At 36.1% G+C, this 20,983-nt stretch overlaps 3 protein-coding genes and 1 non-coding gene across 6 annotated transcripts; 3 read left to right on the forward strand and 1 right to left on the reverse strand.

The window, feature by feature from the left end:
• The first annotated feature begins 6,373 nt into the window (after positions 1 to 6,373).
• On the forward strand, positions 6,374 to 6,499 carry LOC125202908 (small nucleolar RNA snoR111). The gene has a single exon (XR_007173238.1). It is a non-coding gene; the product is annotated as a small nucleolar RNA snoR111 (small nucleolar RNA).
• A 2,680-nt stretch (positions 6,500 to 9,179) lies between these two features.
• LOC125205384 (inositol diphosphatase DSP1-like) lies at positions 9,180 to 11,477 on the forward strand. Its single transcript, XM_048104279.2, has 5 exons — positions 9,180 to 9,607; positions 10,217 to 10,310; positions 10,792 to 10,849; positions 10,926 to 10,969; positions 11,049 to 11,477. The coding sequence occupies exons 1-5, from the start codon at positions 9,381 to 9,383 to the stop codon at positions 11,226 to 11,228; spliced, it is 603 nt and encodes a 200-aa protein (XP_047960236.1). The 5' UTR covers positions 9,180 to 9,380; the 3' UTR covers positions 11,229 to 11,477.
• A 2,015-nt stretch (positions 11,478 to 13,492) lies between these two features.
• On the reverse strand, positions 13,493 to 16,588 carry IM (Alternative oxidase family protein). Of its 2 annotated transcripts, none has more exons than XM_048101254.2 (9): positions 16,265 to 16,588; positions 15,794 to 15,998; positions 15,512 to 15,605; positions 15,050 to 15,165; positions 14,588 to 14,696; positions 14,238 to 14,306; positions 14,049 to 14,120; positions 13,917 to 13,964; positions 13,493 to 13,832 (listed from the first exon to the last, which is right to left on the reverse strand). In XM_048101254.2, the coding sequence occupies exons 1-9, from the start codon at positions 16,423 to 16,425 to the stop codon at positions 13,609 to 13,611; spliced, it is 1,098 nt and encodes a 365-aa protein (XP_047957211.1). In that variant the 5' UTR covers positions 16,426 to 16,588; the 3' UTR covers positions 13,493 to 13,608. The 2 variants fall into 2 exon arrangements, with proteins under 2 accessions (XP_047957211.1, XP_047957212.1); XM_048101255.2 differs by having other exon boundaries at positions 15,794 to 15,995; positions 16,265 to 16,587.
• A 1,376-nt stretch (positions 16,589 to 17,964) lies between these two features.
• Positions 17,965 to 20,184, forward strand: LOC125218338 (uncharacterized). 2 transcript variants are annotated; one of them, XM_048119991.2, is made up of 4 exons: positions 17,967 to 18,567; positions 18,736 to 19,185; positions 19,472 to 19,760; positions 19,833 to 20,184. In XM_048119991.2, exons 1-4 carry the CDS (start codon positions 18,148 to 18,150, stop codon positions 19,967 to 19,969), a joined length of 1,296 nt encoding a protein of 431 aa, XP_047975948.2. In that variant the 5' UTR covers positions 17,967 to 18,147; the 3' UTR covers positions 19,970 to 20,184. The 2 variants fall into 2 exon arrangements, with proteins under 2 accessions (XP_088919810.1, XP_047975948.2); XM_089063684.1 differs by having other exon boundaries at positions 17,965 to 18,567; positions 19,472 to 20,184.
• The last annotated feature ends 799 nt before the right edge of the window (positions 20,185 to 20,983 follow it).

Consider the following 20,983-nt stretch of genomic DNA (forward strand, 5'->3'; position numbering starts at 1 on the left):
CCATTCATTTTAAAATCCAATGGTGGAGATTTGGTCTTGATTTTGGATTAGGGTGCTATAAGCATTAGAATAGGACCCTAGACACCTATAATAAAAATGTTTTTGTAAAACTCCCACCCGATCGTCCGCCCGCCGAGTAGGTGATGTCACAATTCTAGTACCAAAGTATGGTAATTCAAAATTTTCATTTTTCTAAATTCAAAACCAAATATTTAAATCATTAGTCAATATTTATAATTACAGCGGAAGCAACTTAGTATAATATTTAGTGCTAACATGCCACGACTAACAATTCAAAACATCTATCACTGACAGAGCTTAGTAACCCGCCAAGGATGCAGCGCTAAGTCAGACATGAAGAAAGGTCAACATGTACACTCCAATGCCGACTAACCTATAGCACACCCAACACTTCAACCAAAAATTTTCTCCAAGCAGTAACCACGCAACTTAAAATTCTTACTATCATTTCATTTACCAATTATTACCACATCTATCATATTATTATCGTCTTATTAATTTCTAACATACATTGGGCGGCATCTCCCCTATAACCAAACGCATACCCAGAATCTAGCAATAGACAATATCAATCGCAGAACATATCAACACACATAGCACATATACAGTCCAACCACATTTTCACATATTCAAACATATAGAATATCCCATTAAGTGCTCAGTGAAAGACTAGGGTACCAGATCAGAAATAGTTGTAGATGGAGATGCAGATTTTGTCCTCGAGAGGACTCCGCATAGACCACCCATTTAGGGTGCAAACAGAGAATCAGATTTCCCCTGAGGGTGCAAACAGAGAATCAGATCACCCCTGAGGGTGCAGACAGAGAATCAGACAGATCAGATATCATACGATCTTCGCTTCGGTTATCCAGAAGACGAGTGATTATAGATAATGCAGAACTGTTGTCCTATGGCATGCCAATTGTACCGAATGTAATCGACCAAGCACGAGGCATCGTGTAGGTTCTCATGCTCACTCGTCATTCCATCTCATTTCCAATTCGTTCATAAATTAAATTCTTAATAATCTATATTGACATCCATATTCATTCTAAGTCATGTTTTCTTTTTTTTTTTTTGATATAGAAGTAAAATGCTCGAACTAGCTGGGATAGTGAGCAAAACTTCAGCACAACAAAAAAACAAAGCTCCGCAACAAAACAAACACAAGCATAGGAGCTAAAGCCAACACACCTCACAAACTCCTAAAAACTTCTGATGTCGAGGGCACCCCGACACACCAAAAGCACAAAGGGAGGGGAGGAACATAAACAACACACCCAAGCGGCAGCAGAGCCAAAAAAGTCAGCAACAAAGAAAACCCCTATTCTCGCACAACCTCATGAAGAGAAAAACATACCCGTGAGGATACGCTCGCTGATCTCTACCCCGACTAAGAGTATTCTGTATAAAAATTCGACACAGATTGAGGATCCAAATTCACTCTTCTTCTTCCTTTAAAGATCTTCGGGTCTTGCCATTCTCTAATATCTTTCAAATTTTCCACCATTTGTCCCGGTGAGAAGGGAAAGTTTGGGCTCCACCCACGTACCCAAGTGCCAAGACGCCACACCAACCTTTTTTCCTAGAACTCCCAATTTGGTTTGAATCCTTGGAATGTGATTTTATTCCTGATGTCCCAAATAGACCAAGATATCACATAGAACATGGATATCCACAACCTTTTGTCGAACTTTTCAAACGGTGCTCCTAGCCATGAGAGAAAGCAATCCATTGGTTGGGCTGGCAGATAAACAGACAAGCTCCATCGGGGGCAACAAGAGTACCAAAACTTTGACGAGACCTTACAGCTGAAGAACATATGTTCTATCGATTCTGGTTCCTCTCCACACAAAGTACATTTATCATCATGCACTCCTCCAAAGCCTAATCTGAAAAGTCTTTCTTTTGTATTAAGACGTCCTTGAAAGATAAACCACACTTGAAGTTGTGCTCGAGGCGGGGCAACTTTCTTCCAAAATTCTGTAGTCATTCTCCTTTTTCATCTGTTGGGTAACCTGCAAAACAAAATTAGAAACCAAAAAGGAGGAAGACTTATCCGAATGCCAAACCCTCACATCTCTCGTGTTTGCACTCAGAGCTACATGATCCACAGCTAGAATGAGATCCCCAAGTAATTCCTCTTCCCAAGCAAAGAGTTTCCTCCTCCACTGAAAATTCCATCTCCAAGACTCCAACCATTCTCGCCCCATTTCCCCATCTTTTGGATAACATCTTCCCTTTGCATCGACACCATGAAGAGTCTAGGGAATAAATCTTTAAGACATTTATCACTCATCCAAAAATCGAGCCAAAATCTTGTTCGGGCCCCATTTCCCACCTTCATACGGATGCCTTTCATTGCCACCTCTTGAATTTCTTTATTAAAACTGCTGAAATCTGTAATTTGCCCATAAGCTGGTGTCACTCTTTTTGTTGGCCTTATGAAACTGTGCAATATGTTTTCCACCATGGATGGAGCTGACAATTTCCTTCCATAAAGGCTTATCATCACTCGAGAATATCCACCACCATTTGAAGAGTAAAGAGGCGTTCTTGATGAAGGTATCGCCAAACCCCGAGCCCGCCTTGCTCAATTGATTTTTGGATTGTTTCCCATGAGATCAAATTTCCTCCCTTTGCCCCTTCTTTCTTGCTCCAAAAAAATTGTCGTTGTATTTGGATGATTTGGGCAGCCACCTTTTTGGGCATACGAAACAAGCTGAGATAGTACATCGGCAAATTATTAAGGACTACTTTGATTAGTACTAGCCTTCCCATCCTAGACAAATTTCTTGCTTTCCATAAGGTCAACCTTTTTAACTTTATCAATAATGGGATTCCAAGTTTTGCTCTTTTTTGGATTTGCTCCAAGGGGGATGCCTAGATACGTGATAGGCAGCTTAGAAACTCCACATCCCAATAATCTCCTAGCATCGTCAATCCAATCCTCATTGCAGTTCAGAGGAATAAGGACAGATTTGTCATAGTTGATTTTAAGGCCCGACATCAAAGAGAAGCACTGAAGAAATTTCTTATAGTTGTCGAGCACCTTGGCATCAGCAGGAGCGAAAATTACCATGTCATCTGCAAACTGAAGATGGGTGATGGTAATCTGATTTGTCCCCATTGCGACACCTCTGAACTCCCCCATCTCCTTTCCATTGATGATGAGCCTGTTGAAGGTTTCCGCAACCAAAAGAAAGAGAAAAGGCGAAAGGGGATCACCTTGCCTTAGTCCCCTTTGGAGATGAAATGGCGAGGTGGGTGATCCATTGACCGGGATGGACATTGACGCCGTCTTGACACATCCCATTATCCACTTGTTCCATTTATTCCCGAAGCCCATATTGACTAACGTCTCTTCAAGGAAATCCCAACGAATTGTGTCGTAAGCTTTGTGAAAATCAAGCTTCAGCAAGATGCCCTCTTGCTTGGTTTTCTTCATCCACCAAACTACCTCATTAGCTATCAAAGCCCCATCCAGAATTTGTCGCCCCTTAACAAAAGCTGACTGTGTTTCCCCGATCAGATTTGGCAAAACTGTTGCAAGTCTTCTTGCCAAAACCTTAGCGATTAGCTTATAGAGGCTTCCAATCATACTAATCGGTCTAAAATCTTTAATCTCAACAGCCCCTTCAATTTTTGAGATTAATGTCACCCAAGTGCGAATAACTTCCCTTGGCAGCATCCCACTATCAAAGAAGTCAAAGATGAAGTCGCATACCTCTTGTCTGATGTCCTGCCACATCTCTTTCACGAACTTGAGATTGAACCCGTCATATCCAGGTGCTTTGGAACCATCGCAATCCTGGAGGGCTGAGATGATTTCCTCTCTGGATGGTCTCCTCTCAAGCATTTGAGATTGAATCTGCGAAAGTTTGGGGAGTAATCCATTCCTGATGTGGATATTTGGCATCGGTTCCTGTCTGTAGAGCTCCTTGTAGAACTTTAGTATTTCCATCTTGATTGCCCGCGGCTTCTTTAACATTCTGTTCCCACTTTTAACTTGCTCGATTCGCTTGAATCTCCTTTTTCCAATTGCCACAGCATGAAAATACTTGGTGTTCTTATCTCCAGATTTGATCCACTTGTCTCTTGCTATCTGTTGCCAATAGCTCGCTTTTCTGTCCATCCACTTGTTATGTTGAGCCTCGATTGCCATTAATTTTGCGAGGTCGCACTCATCTCCATCTCCATTATCAAGTGTGGCCTGCACCTTTAGCTGATTCTCCTCAAATTTCTTAATGTTAGCCTCAATGTTACCGAAACTAACTTTATTCCATCGTCTAATAGGTTGATGTAGCGCCATCAGTTTCCTATTGATTGGCATGTCCCCTAAGCGTTTCCATTCTTCCTTCACCATTCTAGAAAAACCGGGGTGTGAAAACCACGCATCCAAGTTTCTAAAAGATCGTCTTTCCGGGCACTGCTTCACTAATGAAAGTGAAATAGGGGAATGGTCTGAAACTGAGTTTGGTAGGGCTTTGAGGATCAAATCTGGGAATCTAAAGCTCCACTCTTGATCAATAAAGATTCTGTCGAGTCTGCTTCTGGAGGCTCCCCTTGCCCACATGAACTTTCTTCCCATCAGTGGCAAATCTTCCACCATCATCTTATCACTCCAGTCTGTGAATTCTGATATACTCCCAACACAACTCGCTCCACTGATCCGTTCATCTACATTTCTAACTTCATTGAAATCTCCCATCACCAATAAGGGAAATGATGATCCATTCCGGATGCCAAGCAACTCATCCCACATCTGTTTTCGTTCCACTCGATAATTAGGGGCATAAACTACCAAGATCTCGCACTGAAAAGATCACTCTTTGAGAACACCTTGAACGAGGACCCATCTGTCTCCCTTCAAACTCCCCACTTTCTCAAACTTATTCTTGTCCCAGCAAGTGATAACTCCTCCACTATTATCAATAGCTACTGCATGTTCCCATTCACACTCTGCATGCCCCCACCCGCTTCTAACTTTCCTCTCTAGAAGCTCCTTGTGTTTTGATTCCACCAAACCCATAAAAAAGCACTTTTGTTCAATTTCCTAATCAGAATTGCAAATTCCATCTAGGGCCAATTTTGGCATGTTACAATATCTAACTAGGGTCCTATTCTAATGCTTATAGCACCCTAATCCAAAATCAAGACCAAATCTCCACCTTTAGATTTTAAAATAAGTGGATGAGATTAAATCTTACGACCTCAATAAATAGTAGACAAAATATCAACAAAAGGGTAATATCGTCATTATGTTATCATATGATAACTTTCGTGAATGTTTTTTTTATATCAACATAGTGTATTGCAAATATCAATAATATGACATAAGAATATCAACACTAGTACAAGAAAATATCAATACATATTTGTTGAGATTTTTACATGGTTTTATTGAGATTTTTTGTTCTATTTGTTGATAAAAATCTGGTTTTCAACATTTACGAAAACTAAAATAAAAAATATCAAATTTCATCATCCAACTTCGTCGGAACATATATAATTGAGATCTCGTTGGAATCCTTATAAAATTATCTTTAATTGATATATTTTTTGCGAAAAAATAATTTAAATCGAGAGAGTTACGTAAATTTAAAGTTTTAAGATGATTTTAATGAGAGAGAACTGACATTAATACCCTCTTATTTTATTTATTAATTTTTTAATTAAAAACATAATTCATGTGGCATTATTTCAACCACTAAATCTTCTAATCTAATTGCAAAAATTTAGTCTTAGTTTGGGATTGCTTATTAGTTAGCAATTGATCACTTCTCTATCTAACTATGTGCAACTAAAATCTTATTATTATTATTATTATTATTATTATTATTATTATTATTATATACTCCATCATCTCAATTTATAAGTAACTAAAAAAAAATAACTATTCAAACTATGAATCATATTTTATATGCCATGTTATTATTATCTCAACTCTCCAGTCCTAAATACTTAACTTAAGGAATCCTATTTCATTTACTAGAAGAAAATATAGCCATATTTTCTAATTTATTATTTAATTAAAATATTAGTTAATTTACAATTAAATTCTAGTAGTAATATTCAAACACAATATAAATAACTTCTCATTACGAGTCATAATCTCAATAATTTTGAAGGCCCAAACTCTTTTGGGCCGCAGAGAGTGGGCTTGTTTGGAGGGGCATTATCGTAAATAGCAAGTTTAGGGTTCTTGCAGAATCCTCTATTTAAAACCTGCGTTCATTCTCCACCATCATCAAATCGTACTCCGTCCACTTCGTGTTCATTCAAAAGCTGTTAATTTTCGTAAATTGTTTATTTGTAATCTTTTTATTTTTTTCCGAATCTCCTCTACTTATAATTGATGAACGGGACGGTATTTTGATTCCGTCTCGTCTTTGAGGAAGAGGTATAAAGAGGCCGGCGAGATATCGTTTCATTCGTCATTTTCTCCATTGACGATTCGATTGTTGCTCGTCCACATTTTTCGAATATTTTGCACGATTTACACATTTTAATTTCGATTGATTTTTGACGAAATGGCTTCTTTCTGCCGCTTCGGAATTCCATTGCTACTTTAAATGAAACCGACAAATTATTCTTAGATCTAAAATATGTAGTCATATATTTTGATGAATTTCATTTCAGTTGTGCATACGATTTTGACTGGATATTGGGTTTGAAAGCTTATACTCCCTTTTTGTTAAACAAAATTTCTCTTTTCCTATAAAAATTTCAATTTTATTTTGACCTCTTCCTCTCGATTCAAGGTTTACCCTCCTAAGGTTAACAAAATATGATTTGATTCAATATAGATTCACTTGCAAATTTTGAACTTGTCTACACGTGTTTTGTTTTGGTGGTAATATGATATAATAACAAATGGAATATTAGTAAATTGTGTTTCTGGTTGAAAAAATTAAACCACTAATAATAATTAACTTTGTGATTGGATTTATTTTATTATTAAGTCTCAAATTAGAATCCAGTGTATAAAGTACCAACACATGGCGTTGTTTAATATACTAACAAATTTGAATCCGGTGTTAAAAAAAACCAACAAACTCGAAATTGGCGAAACAGCTTAATCGGACTTTATATCATGGATATTTTGAATTATTTAAATTGGACTTTAATTACGGATATGGAACATGAAATTTGAATATTTTGTAAATATTTAATGTTTGAGAAACATGATAAAGTCTGGGGTTTTTACTAGTGATGCTTATGTTGGAGAACAATTCATAATTTTCTGAAATTAGGGTTTAGGTATAGACTAATAAAAGAATACTAATTCTTACTAAGAGAGTAATTTTTCGGAAATTTATTCTTAAATAAAATATTAATAATTCTGATGAATGAATTAAAATAAAAAAATAAAATTACTTTTCACTGAATGAATGTTTTTCAGTCTACCATGGGATAAATTTTGAAGAATGATCGGATGTCAACAACAGTAATAGCAAGTACTATTACTGCAGTACCAGTGTACCACTACCTCTTTCTCATATTAAATGCCACATTTATTGCTAGCTGCTGCATGTTTATAAGAGATGTAAAGAAATATGGGAGAGATGTAATGAAATGTGGGTTGAATCCAAGTGTCATATTTAGTGTGCGTGGTATATGTTTTAAGAAAGGTAAAGAAAAATGGTTGAATAAGTTAGTGGATTATGAGTCTCATTTATATAATTATAATCCCTCCATCCCACGTTATTTGGTGTTTCTTTTCGGCACAGAATTAAAAAAAGGTTGTGTTTAGAGAGTTAAATAATGTAGAAGAGAGAATAAAGTAAGAGAGAGATGAGAGAGAAGGTAAAGTAAATGAAGGAATAAAGTAAGTGTCATATTTTTAGCTAAGAAGATAATTGACTCAAGTAACTTGGACAACAAAAAATGGAATACGATTCAAGTAACTTGGGAATGAGGGAGTAATTAAATGTGAGTAGAATTGGTTGGTGGAAATATGAGGTCTATTTATCATTTATGTTTAAATTAAATGTGATTCTTGTTGTAGGACGGACCTAAATGATAAGATGTGACACTTATTGTAAGACGGAGGTAGTACTATAAATCAAATGCAATATCTAATTATTCTAAATATCTTAAATTTAAATATGATAGCAAGAGAGGAAGGTAATTAAGTTGTCGCATTTGACCCTTTCTACGGATCTTATTAGAGGCACACGAGCAACGTGAGAGCGAAAGTAACCGCCAAAGTAGAAACTAGGTAGTAGTATTCAATTCTTACGATATTAGTAGTATTCAATTCTTACGATATTAGTAGTATCTCATTTTTTACTGATTCAAGTTTTAATAAATTATTTAATTTTGTAAAAAGTAGTGAGTAGAAAAATCAGTAGAATCTAAATTTTAATTTTATAGTATATTAAATTAATAATAAAATATACTCCCTCCGTCCTACATAATTTTACTTGATCCGGCACGGGTTTTAAGAAATGTAATGGAAAGTGAGTTAAAATAGTTGGTGGGATGTGGGTCCTACTTTTAAAGTATTGGTTTTATAATATAATGTGAGTAGGAATGAATTAGTGGAATATGAGATCCATTACCAAAAATGGTAAAAGTGAAATGAGTAAAATTATGTGGGACGACCCAAAATAGAATATTGGATAAAATTATGTGGGTCGGAGGGAGTAAGTAAAATGAATTGATGAAGTACACTCCTTCCATCCATTAAAATCAGTGCAATCTTTTCATTTAAGATATTCTAAAAAAATAGTTTCATCTAAAAATAAAAAATTTCTTTTAAATTAGTATAGTATATAATTCATATTTTATCTTTTTTATTTTATCTATTTTTTTCTCATACTCACACGTTAATCTTTATTCACTTTATTTTCTCATTAAAATCTGTGTGGTTTATACTTTATCCATAGATTTATTGAAAATATTTATTTCGTCTCATTACGAGTGATGAGGTTATTTTGGAATGTGATTTAAGAAGTTGATATTAAAGAATTAAGTAAGATAGATTAAATATGAGAAAGAAAAAAAAATAAAGAAGTGAAAAAAAAAAGTTTGTGAGAATAAAATAAGGAGGTAAATAAAATTTAAAAATCAAGATTTAAGAAATTAACAAGATACTCACGGAAAAAAGCAAAAGTTAATAAAAAGCCCCTGACCCTGAGGCGCAGCCGCGATTGAACATTCCGTAGTCATCTATTTTGACGATTGGATCTTCAAAGATTCCAACGAATCAAACCCTCTCTATATTTTTCCCAAATCCAAATCCTATTCCTCCTCAATTTCATTTCTCTCTCCTCATAATCTCAACGCATCTGTGATCTGTCCATCCTATTCTCCACACTCCGATCAACCGATTTTGGGCGTGCGTGACTGATATGAGCATCCACAATTGCCGCGGTCCAATGTGCCTCAAAACCATCCAACCCTCTCACGCCGCCGATATGCCGCCGGGGATATCCGCCGCCGCCGACGCCAAGGCTGAAGAGCACCTATTCGTGCCGCCGCTCAACTTTTCTATGGTGGATGACGGAATATACCGCTCCGGATTCCCCGACTCTGCTAACTTTCCGTTCCTCAAAACCCTAGGCCTCCGATCGATCATGTAAGCTCAATTATAATCCCTCTTTTATTTCCAGAATACTGCCCTACCGGCTTTGGGCACGAATTAACGCCCAATTTCGATTAAGCTAAACTTCCTAACATCTTAATTTGACCAATTAAACTTCCTAACATCTTAATTCGACAATAATATGTTCATCCGAATTGAACCGATTGTGTTTTTTTTCTTAAATTTTATAGTACTAATAAAGAAAAATAAAGCATGGAAGCAATGATCTTAATATTATAAAGTTTTATGGAACTCTTATTGTTTAACTGTGCTAATTTACAACCTGGTATACAGATATACATGTTGTTCTTATGTTACATTTGTTTATGTTGGATGTATATACAAAAATTGTAGATTATAAAATTTGTTCACTGTTACGTAATCAAGCTTATCTAATTATATCTAAGGGAGAAAGTATATGTGGAAGTTTAACTTAATTGATAACGTAGTTGCTCAGGTAGATTGATTCTCCTACGAGGTTTCGTTACCTCGGTGGGAGGTATGTTAATTCGTGCCTATGGTATGGTGGGTAAATGAGCAGTTCTGCTTTCTTTTATAACTGTTATTTATAGATATTGATGTAAAACTTTTGTGATATTGAAGATACTTGTGTCCGGAGCCTTATCCTGAAGATAATATGCAGTTTCTCAATGCGAACGGAATTCGTCTTTTTCAGTTCGGCCTTGAAGGATCTAAGGTAGTTTTTATTCAAATTGCACATAATTTATGTCTGCAGGGCGTCGTTGGGGTGGATAATTTGGTTTGAAGATAGAAATACAGAAAAATATGTGTGAATTCGTTTCTTTTCCGAAGGAGTGCTATAGTGAATGTTATTTGATATGTTCAAAATGTCTTCTGTACTGTCTGATGAAATAAGGTGTGATGGTGCAGGTTCTGATCTTCTAAGTTTTTGTATGTTGGCTATCAGTCTATCCCCATTTGTGTTTAGCTGTTCTCATTTGCGAAATCCAACTATATAGCTTTCTTGGTTATTTAGAACCCTTTGACACAAGGATCAAGTGGTTATATACTGAAGGAAGATTGTTTTCAATTCAAAATGTTTTTGACTTGTACGAGTACGAACTAGACATTGTCTCTAAGATTCACAAGTAGCCTAAATAGCACGTATCATTTGCCTTGAGTAATTATTTGTTCTTACATACAACTATTATATGCAGGAGCTATTCATAAACATTCCAGAGGATTTAATTCTTTCTGCACTGAGAGTGCTAGTAGGTATGTCTACTTCTGAATCTAGATGTATATTTACAATGATTTGAATTCTCTTTAATCAATCAAACATCCTCTGCAGATGAAAGAAACTACCCGCTCCTAATTCACTGCAAGCGAGGAAAGGTACTTGTATATTATAGCTCTCTTACTAACTATTCATGATGTATTGGTTTCTCAATGTATCTGCCTTCGTTGAATGCAGCACCGGACTGGTTGCCTCGTGGGATGTCTTAGGAAGTGCCAAAATTGGTGCCTGGCTTCAATTTTTGACGAGTATCAGAGGTTTGCTGCTGATAAGGCTAGAGTTACAGATCAGAGATTCATTGAGTTGTTCGACATTTCCAGAATAAAGAAGCTGGCGACCTCGCCTCCATACATATAACGTTACCCAAGACCGTGATTCATCCTGATGCGAGAGATCAATGCACTTTCTTTAAAACACCCCACTCTTCTGGGATAATCCATTTTAGAGGAGAGATATACTACTTTTCGTATTTTTTTCTTCTCCATTTTTCGGGAGTTATAGGCTATATAGCTCATTACTATCAAAATGAATCCATTGATCCCGTTCGTCATTGTTGGCCACATTTTTTCAGCTGTGCTGCAATGATTAAGAATGTTCTGTTATTAATCCAAATCGCAGCATGTGACAATGTACATATATTTCATTCATATTGTGTACAAAAACAGACTCAATGAATTTGAATCAACCTCAATGAAGAAATTTTAGGTAGTTGATTTAGATAAGTTCAAATAATATGGTTCTTTTTTTGTGAAATCTTACATGTGACCGACTCAAGATCCAGAAAAGAAAAAAAAGAGATACCCAACAATCCTAATTTGACAAGAATAGTATCTTGAATCTGTTACACATACATCATGAACTAATTTCCAGTTCAAAACATGCAAATATATTATACTACCTGTCTTTGTCAAAAACCTAATTCAAATATTGTTCAACATTTTCGTGGGGTATCTGGTCAAAGTTCTAACAGAAAGTGTTTGTCCAATTCCATTCAACCTATGCTTTTTGGATAGTAACTCTTATCCAACTTTTTTGGTTTTATGAACAAGGCATTGTCAATGGTTGAATACCTACTAATAAATCACATTCCTCAAGTTAACTTTATCCAGCTTTTTAACAGATGGCTTCCTATCTCTAAATCACATCCGTGAGTTAACTTTATCTGAATTTCTATCCCATGAATCAACTTTATTATGATAATCAGTCTTATTCAAAATATCCACTATTTTGGATGGAGTGTTAATTACATAGTTGGTTACCGAACTATGGTATTTGTATCAAATTTGTTACTATATTAGGTACTCCCTCCGCCCCAAATCACTACCTCCGTCCCAACTCAAGTGATTGACTTGTTTTCAGCACATATAGAAAGTAAAGTGAGAAAAATAATAATGTATAAACTACACTTTTAACTATTTATTAGTATTATTTTCTCAAAACACGTGCTAGAAACAAGTCAATAATGAGCTACAACGGAGAGAGTATGTTTTGTTTCAAAATGAGTAGGGAACGTAATATTTATGGTTTAATTTCAATTTATTTAATTATATACTCCATTTTATTTCATATTATATGTTTCAGATGTTTTTATCCACGTGAAAAAAAAATTGTTTTGGATATCTCTGAGCTTTGAGTTGCTCTTAAAACTTGAATTCCTAAATTCGTGATACTTTCTCAAATTAAATTTAGTTTAGTGCAGTCTGAGTAGTAGTATCTTTTTCAGAAAATAGTTTGTTATATGTCGTATTTAATTGTGCATTTACTGATTATAGTGATAATTTAGCATAGAATTAGATAGTCGATGGGTCACAATCACATAGTTAAAGCATCCGTGAGAGCAATAATGCGCACCATCGAATGCATAGATTTGTACAGCACAAGTTTTAACATAAAATTAATGAAGTATTAAATATATATATATATAGGGGTGCACTAGGGTGCCACCATAGATAGGATAACATCATACCACCAATATAGTCCGTTAGATCTCATCTATAGACGCCTAGGATTAAGTTTCGTGAAAAAACACGGATTTGCAGTCTACTGTATTAGATATTGCAGTCGTGGTAAACTGCAATATTGTTGTAGTAAGATTGCAATATTCAATGAACAACACTGCAATCTGGTAACGTAAAATTAAAAATTTCCTATTTTACCCCTCCGTATTTTTACACGTGGCAGCATGACAAGCACACGATTTTTAGATCCAATGGCCTAAAATGGTGATATGGTGTTACAATAAAGAGGATTGTCATCTTAGTATATCCCTATATATATATATATATATATATATATATATATATATATATATATAAAATTAGGTTATTATTAGATGAGTGGTTTTCAATAAAGTATTCCTATTAGAAAAAAAAAATTAAGGCTATTATGAGATGAATGGACAGATTGGAGACAAATTAGTGGATCATGTTACTAAAACTGAAAATAAACTAATACTTTAATGAACCAAAATGAAAAGGAGAGACCAAACATTAGTTATGGACAGAACCTGCAACTTTTCACAAAATTCTAAAATAAACACTCATTATTAGACAAATTTTTTTTGCTCAGATAAGACTCAGAGAGCATGAATAATGTGAGAGAAGAGTTTTGCAGCAGAGACGGAACAGTGAATTGGTTTTCTTCTATAATGAAAGGATAGATGAACATAAGTACATATCATTTTCTATGAAGATTTACTTATTTGTATCCTAATAATCCGATTTTCCGGGTTAGCAGGTCATATTTTGGTGGCAGGTGGTGGTTCCGTAATAGATTTCTTTATACAATCGGCAAGGCCTGCGCAGTCGGCTTCAGGCAGAATACAGCCTGTGTCATCTTCCAAAGCATCACCGGTGCAAGAGTGAGGTGATTGGAGATTACCATGGGTTTGGCATGCCTTCATCGTCTTGCAATGTTCCGCTTCATCTTCTCTTATGTTGCAAAATACATCATACAGATTGTCTGGAATCAAGAAACAAGATAGCTTCTTTATATACGTATACAATTTCAGTGAAAATAGCATAAAACGTGTATTACTATCCTCACCTATCTTTGGTCGCCGAGTATTGGGAGGTCTTGAGGTTTGGAATTCATCTGACAAAGTGACGCAACACTTTCAAAATGGTGAAACTTAATGAGTGCAGCTTGCGAAGGAGGGATATCCGAAAGTATACTTACCAAACAAGTACATGTCATCTCCGGTGTAGTATCTCACTGCAACTTCAGGTGCAGGCAGTCTCTTCAACTCGTCTACAGATGGACGTATATGACAATAAACGTCAGTTGTATGACTGTATTGCAAATTACTCAACAATTATGGGGAGCATAAAGCAGAGGTAAGAAGACTATCTTGTTATGACTGCATACCTCCTTGGCTCTTGATAAACTTGTCGTAAGTTTCAAAAGCATGACTCTCCACGCATTCTGAGAAGTGATCTGCAGACATTAACCGATGTTAGTAAAACTTAACCAAGAAGCCTTTTCAATGAAGAAGATGTCATATATATGAGGGTATAGATATGAGAGTCGAGAGTAAGTGAAAGGTTGTGAGACTTTATAAATCGTTTAAGATCATCTGGTCTGAGCTCTAGGGGAACCCGCTAAACTAAAACATGTTTTCAGAGATCATATGGAAGTTCAAGTGCTCGCACATTAAAGTTAGACATGAAGCTAATTCATGGCCAGGTATAAACAAATTGTTAGCATCAAACACTTACATGCCATTCTTGGACTCAATATGTATATAAACACAGTCATAAAATAGTAAAAGGCCGCAATGTGTTGAGCAAGGAACCTATCAACCCACCAAGAATTCCCCCCTAATTCCTGCGAAGAGAAACAAAGAAAATTTTAACTCAGTTAAGGAGGCTTAAGAGATTAAACCAATTACTCTGTCCAATTGACCTTACCAAAAGGCTCAAGCAAACAAAGAAAATGATAATAGTGAACAGAAAAATGAAGGTAAGAAATAGACAAGCTGTAATAAATGAGAGACTAGGTTGATAGCGTACTCAAATAAATAGACAAGCTGTACATAAAAATTATGTGAACTACAAACAAGTGCATTTTCTCAACATCACTTAGGACATATCAATGGATGCATCTTATTAAGACGAACAAATACACAGTAAGACCAAATGGCAAATAACAAATAAAGAAAGCAAGTAGAGGAATATTACTTCCATAATAAGCAAATGATGCATCTCATTCCAACTCTCAGCAAAGTGAACTTTCAAGTAGTCAGCTCGTCGCCACCATCCAAAACTCTCGTACATGTGCAACACTGACACGAAAGCTGCCATAACAGAAGATCCCCAACTTCTCATTAGGCAAAGAAAAATGAATGAAATTAAATATTCACAATCTGCAAACTGCTTTTTGTAATGTAAGTTGTCAAGAGTGCCATCTCTAACACATCACTGATGAAATTGCATATTCAGTACTCTGCTCTTTAGCTGAACATAATAAAATAGATATATTATCTTCATTCAAGCATCTGAATCCCGACACATTTTAAGTAGTGTCAAACACAAGTAAGGAGACACTAACAACCAAAATCGTGAAGTTTTAATCGTTTTGAGAATTGAACCAAAGAGTTCAATCTACAAAATCAACACCTATGAAGTGCACAGAGTCATTACCAAAATAAGGAACCCTTGCAATGGTTTCAAGAACATAAAACCTTGCATAATCACGATCATGGTACAAAGTGTCGAGGATCTTTATCACCGATTCCTGAAATTGTAAACGAACGTAATCATAACCTGAACACAGAAAACAATGCCATAAATAGTACTCCGCACAAGACTTGAGTTAGATGACGCTCAAAAGAATAATTCAACTATCATACTCAATTACACATATCTTCGATTATTCAGATCAACAGCATAAACATTAGTAAATGTATATCAATATATACTCACTGTGAGAAGAATATTGATAGACTGCTCCAATTTTATAGTCCACTTCTCCAAACCACTGGAGGGCGGGGCACCATCACTCGGCGACGCGCCAAATGTCCCTTCCTTTTCCTTCTCCGGGAAACCTTTCGGATTAAATGATTCCTCCACTACCACTTTCTCTTCATCCTCTTGCAATATTGTAGCTACAACTCTAACCAACCTTCTACTTTCAAATAAAGAAGGACACAGTCAACACACAGTTCACATAGTGCCAATCAGTGATACTGTCACAAAATTGAATTATACTACATCAGATGATAAAGATTCATTTCCCCTTTCTATATACAAATCAAGCTTCCTTGTTTAATATAACTGGAAATCGAGCTACAAATCAGTCAACTAAGAATTTCAATCAGCAACCCCCAAAACCCCAACTAGAGCAAATCAATTACACAACCAAAAAATGAAATGAAGGAAGCTAAAATTCCATACCCGGAGGGGCGTGGTTGCGAGGCAGAGCGAAGATTGAAATTGGAAGGCAGGCGAAGAGGGTTTACGGAAACAGAAGAGAATCCGAAAGCGTTGGATTTGCGGAGAAAGGGCGGCGAAATCGGAATTGGTGAAACGTGGAGGGGAGAAATGGAATTCGCCATTCCTTGCTTCTTGCCTCTAGAGTCTATCCTAGCTTGCTCATCTAAAGTGGGTCACCTATATATTCAAGCGAGGTGCGAATCAGATATCAATTCTGCTTCTGCTACCAAAATTGAAAAAAGCTCAATCAATGTCACACAAATGAAGTACGAATATTGGGGGTGACACCTCGGAATATATTATACTTTTGTCTTTTTATATCCAGATATTTGATCGCCGCCAAAGCCCCAATTCAGGCTTCACTTATGGGCTTTTCTGGTTATTATTGGCCTATGATCTGGAAATTACTGGGCCTTATGTTTTAACACTAATGTTCATATAACTATGATTTCTTAATTTATTAATTGTACGAAGATAAGAGTTGCATGGAAATAAAAATATGATTATTTACAAATTACTGAAAAAATTACTAATTTGGAAATTAACCGGTTATATTATGACTTGTACATTTTTTTCGCAATTGTCTAAATGACAAAATGTTCTGATCAATGTGACTGAGTAGATGGAATAATTGCAAAAATACAATATGTTACTCCCTTCGTCTCATAATAATTGTCACTTTTTTTCCATTTTGATCCATCCCATAATAATTGTCATACTTCATATTTACTATAATTGATAAGTAGATCTCACATTCCACTAATTCATTTAACTCACATTTTATTACAAAATTAATATTACATCCGTCCCACATTTGTAGTAACATTTAGTAATGGTACGGGTTTTAATGAATTGGTAAAGTGTGTAATTAATGAAATGAGAGGTGGAGTGTGTAATAAATGAAATGAGATGGTGGAGTGAGATGATGGAGTGTGTAATAAAATGAAGTGAGTTGGTTGAAGGTGAGTCCCTCTTTGACTTTTTGGTTTTTTATTTTTGTTTTGATTTATTTTAATATAAATAATGATATTTGAGTGTAATTTTAGTGAATAATGGGGTAAAATTTTATGTGCAAATATGGTAAAGTCTAAATGTTACTCCAATGTGGGATGGAATTTTATGGCAAAAAATGAATCTCATATTACACTAACTTCTCATACCAACTTTTATTTAAATTTCTTAAAATTCGTGTCCACATTAAGAGTGACGATTATCGTGGAATATGAGAGTATAATACTATTGAATCATTTTCAACTTTATAGTAAATGCCACCTTAAATTGACCAAATCTTGCAATTTTTTGGGCAAAATATTTAAAAACAAAAGTATGTTGCAATTATAATGAACATGATTACATGATATGATACTTATGTGATATCAGGCACCTGGATATTTATACTCGTGGATCATATTTCATATATACAGCGACCATACACTTGTTTAAGTTAACAGTAGTCATTGTCGGAAAATCAACCTTAAATAATTGAGCACGTGTCATCATCCAACTAACCATTGTTACCCCAACGCCACTCTCATCTTTGTCACCATGCAATCCGTGAATTATAGTACTAGTGCTTTCTCCTCTTGGTTTTAGACAAACTGAACATCATTTTCATGTCATCTTTGAAAATAATTAAATTAGCTTTCAAATAATCCCCAAACGCAATAAATTACTCCTAACATTTACTCCAATCAACTCGACAAACTCTCAACTCAATTCGCCACCTCGATTTCTCTTTACTCTCTCATTCGTCGATCAAAACAAACCTTGATTAGCATAATGCTTTAAATAACAATAATTTAGAATCCATTAAAAAAATACAAATATTTCCATAGTTGGGGAAGATGGAGGATGAAGTAGTAGAGATTCTACTGCCGAATAACAAACCAAAACCGAATCTCTCGCGGCGAGATTCCTGGAACGAAGCGAATATCGAGACGAAGAGCTACGGATCGGGTCTGAAATGGGTGTTTCTAGATTATTCTAGTCTGTGGCGAGCTTGGCTGTCGTGGTCCGTGTTTTTCGTCCTCAACATCGGCTTCCCCCTCGTATCCCACTTGGTATTCTCCTGCTCCGACTGCGATCCCAGCCACCAGAGGCCCTTCAATGCCATCACTCAGCTCTCCCTCTCCCTCTTCGCCACCATCTCCTTCCTCAGCATCTCTTCCTTCGCACGAAAATACGGCCTCCGCAGGTTCCTGTTCCTCACTAGGTTGTCTGAAGAATCTGAAAAGGTCCGCCACGGCTATGCTCACCAGCTTCATGTAAGTCTCACCAGAACTCCACATCAGTATGACTGTCAACTAAAGTCTTTGATTTTGAGAATTTGACTGTCAAATACAGTTCAACTGTATTTATTACTAGTTGAGACAGTAATTATATACTACTGTCAGCTTTACTTATTTCCTGATATGGGACGTGGTTTTCACCAGACATCGATGAAGCTTTTATCGGTGTTCGTGCTCCCTTGTTTCATGGCGGATACCGCATACAAAATATGGTGGTTCAGCACAGGAGGAAACCAGATTCCATATCTGTACAACATCTACTTGAGCAAGTTTATCATCTGCATCCTCCTCATGTGCTCGTGGCTATACCGCGTCTCAATCTGCTTCCTCGTCTGCGTCCTCTTCCGCCTCACCTGCTATCTCCAGCTCCTCAGGCTCGACGAGTTCGCTCAGCTCTTCGAAACAGAGTCCGACGTGGCAGCCATCTTGGTTGAGCATCTCAGCATCAGAAGAAACCTCCGCATCATAAGCCACCGTTTTCGCCTCTTCATCCTATCCACTTTGATCCTCGTCACCATAAGCCAGTTCGCTTCGTTGCTTGTTATCACAGAGCCTAAATCCAACGTTAACATCGCCACAGCAGGGGAACTCTCGGTAACTCTACGTCTTCTTCTCTTTAGTACTTTGTCTGTCCGCAAATAAGAGGCTCACTTTGAACTTGCTCGGGTTTTAAGAATTGTGATCGAAAATCAGGTGTAAAAAGTTAGTGGAACATGGGTCCAACTTTTATATATTAGCTTTATATATATAATAAAATGTGAGTGAGATAAAGTTAGGAATGTGACGTATATTACCAAAAGTAGTAAAAGAAGAAATTGGACAATTATTCAGGGACGGGAGAAAATGACAAATCTAATAGTAGCAGATTTGATTGTTGCAGCTGTGTTCGATCACGTTGGTGACGGGGCTCTTCATCTGCCTTCGAAGTGCTGCGAAGATCACGCACAAGGCGCAATCAGTTACGTCTCTAGCGGCAAAATGGCATGCCTGCGCCACGATAAGCTCGTTCGATGAAGTGGACGATGTGACTCCTCCTGGTCAGATTGCTCCGGCCGCGGCAGATTGGGATACGGATAATGAAGAGGGAGATGGGGATGATGTGTTGGATAACACCAACTTGGTTCCAATTTATGTCAATACTATTTCTTACCAGAGGAGGCAAGCTCTAGGTATGTTTGTAGTACAATATTTAATTATACATGTGTGTTTTGATTCTTTTGAATTTGATGATGTTGATGCAGTGACATATTTTGAGCACAATAAAGCTGGAATCACAGTGTATGGATTTATGCTGGATAGAACTTGGCTGCACACAATATTTGCCATACAGCTTTCTCTCACACTTTGGATCTTGAACAAGACTATTGGGATTTCATAATTTTAATTAGGAGTTACTATTTCAAATGGTGAGGTTCAGTTTTTGTGAAATTACTGCTTTATTTCTCAAGGGTACTTAGTGTTAGAAGAAGTGTTGTGAGGCTTTGATTTTGTTTGTAGTGAAATAACATGGTATATTTAACTTTCTCTAAAGATGATAATTGTATTACATGGTTGTATTACTTTTTGTGTGATATGTGATACACTATTGTCCAATATATTGTACATATATTTAGACCACATAGTACTCAAATATTGGTTATTTATAATAAAATTACATGCATATGATTGTGGGGTGCTCGTAATTCTCAGATGATATTTGATTTTTCTATATTGCATTACTATTAATTTGGAGAAGAATATATAAAGTGAAACTATTTGGTTACTTACCAATTACCATACATGCATAATTATAGAGGTGTACTTTAGTATTTATTTAAATACAGAGAAATCTTGTTCTTTTAATCTGTAATTAAATGCCGCTATTACTTCTTTTTTTTTCGGACAAAACCTTAAAACATCCAGCCAACGCCTGCAAACTACGGGTTTTTTCTTTCTTTTGTTTCGTCTTTTCTCTCTATCGATTAGTGTTAATTGTGTCTAGACTCAAACTCAGAAACAAGAGGCAAATTAGCAATCATTAGTTAAGGATCCATGGCTGTAAGTGTTTCCCTTTGTACCTTCTCTACAACATAAAACCCAATTTAAACATTTATTTAGGGTTTGTTTGGCAGAGCAGTATTGATCTAACAAATTAATAAGATAAGACAAAATAATAAAAATACACATTTTAGATTCGATAACTCTTATAGAAGTGTTGATCTAACAAAATTAAATTATTGCATTAGTCTCACGAATCAGCGACTGCTGCGAAATTCCGGCAATGGGAAGAAAATGCTCTGAGATCAGGAGAAGGATTTACGGTGAAATTCAACAAAGTGAATGAGGAAAAAGTACACTCAGCCCCGGTCAAGTTTTCCTTTGTGCAAGTGCCACTACAATTTACCACCAATCA

Source organism: Salvia hispanica, chromosome 2 (genome assembly GCF_029641045.1).
Source record: "Salvia hispanica isolate PSC_SH4W2 chromosome 2, Shi_PSC_v1, whole genome shotgun sequence".
Classification (NCBI taxonomy): Eukaryota; Viridiplantae; Streptophyta; class Magnoliopsida; order Lamiales; family Lamiaceae; genus Salvia; species Salvia hispanica.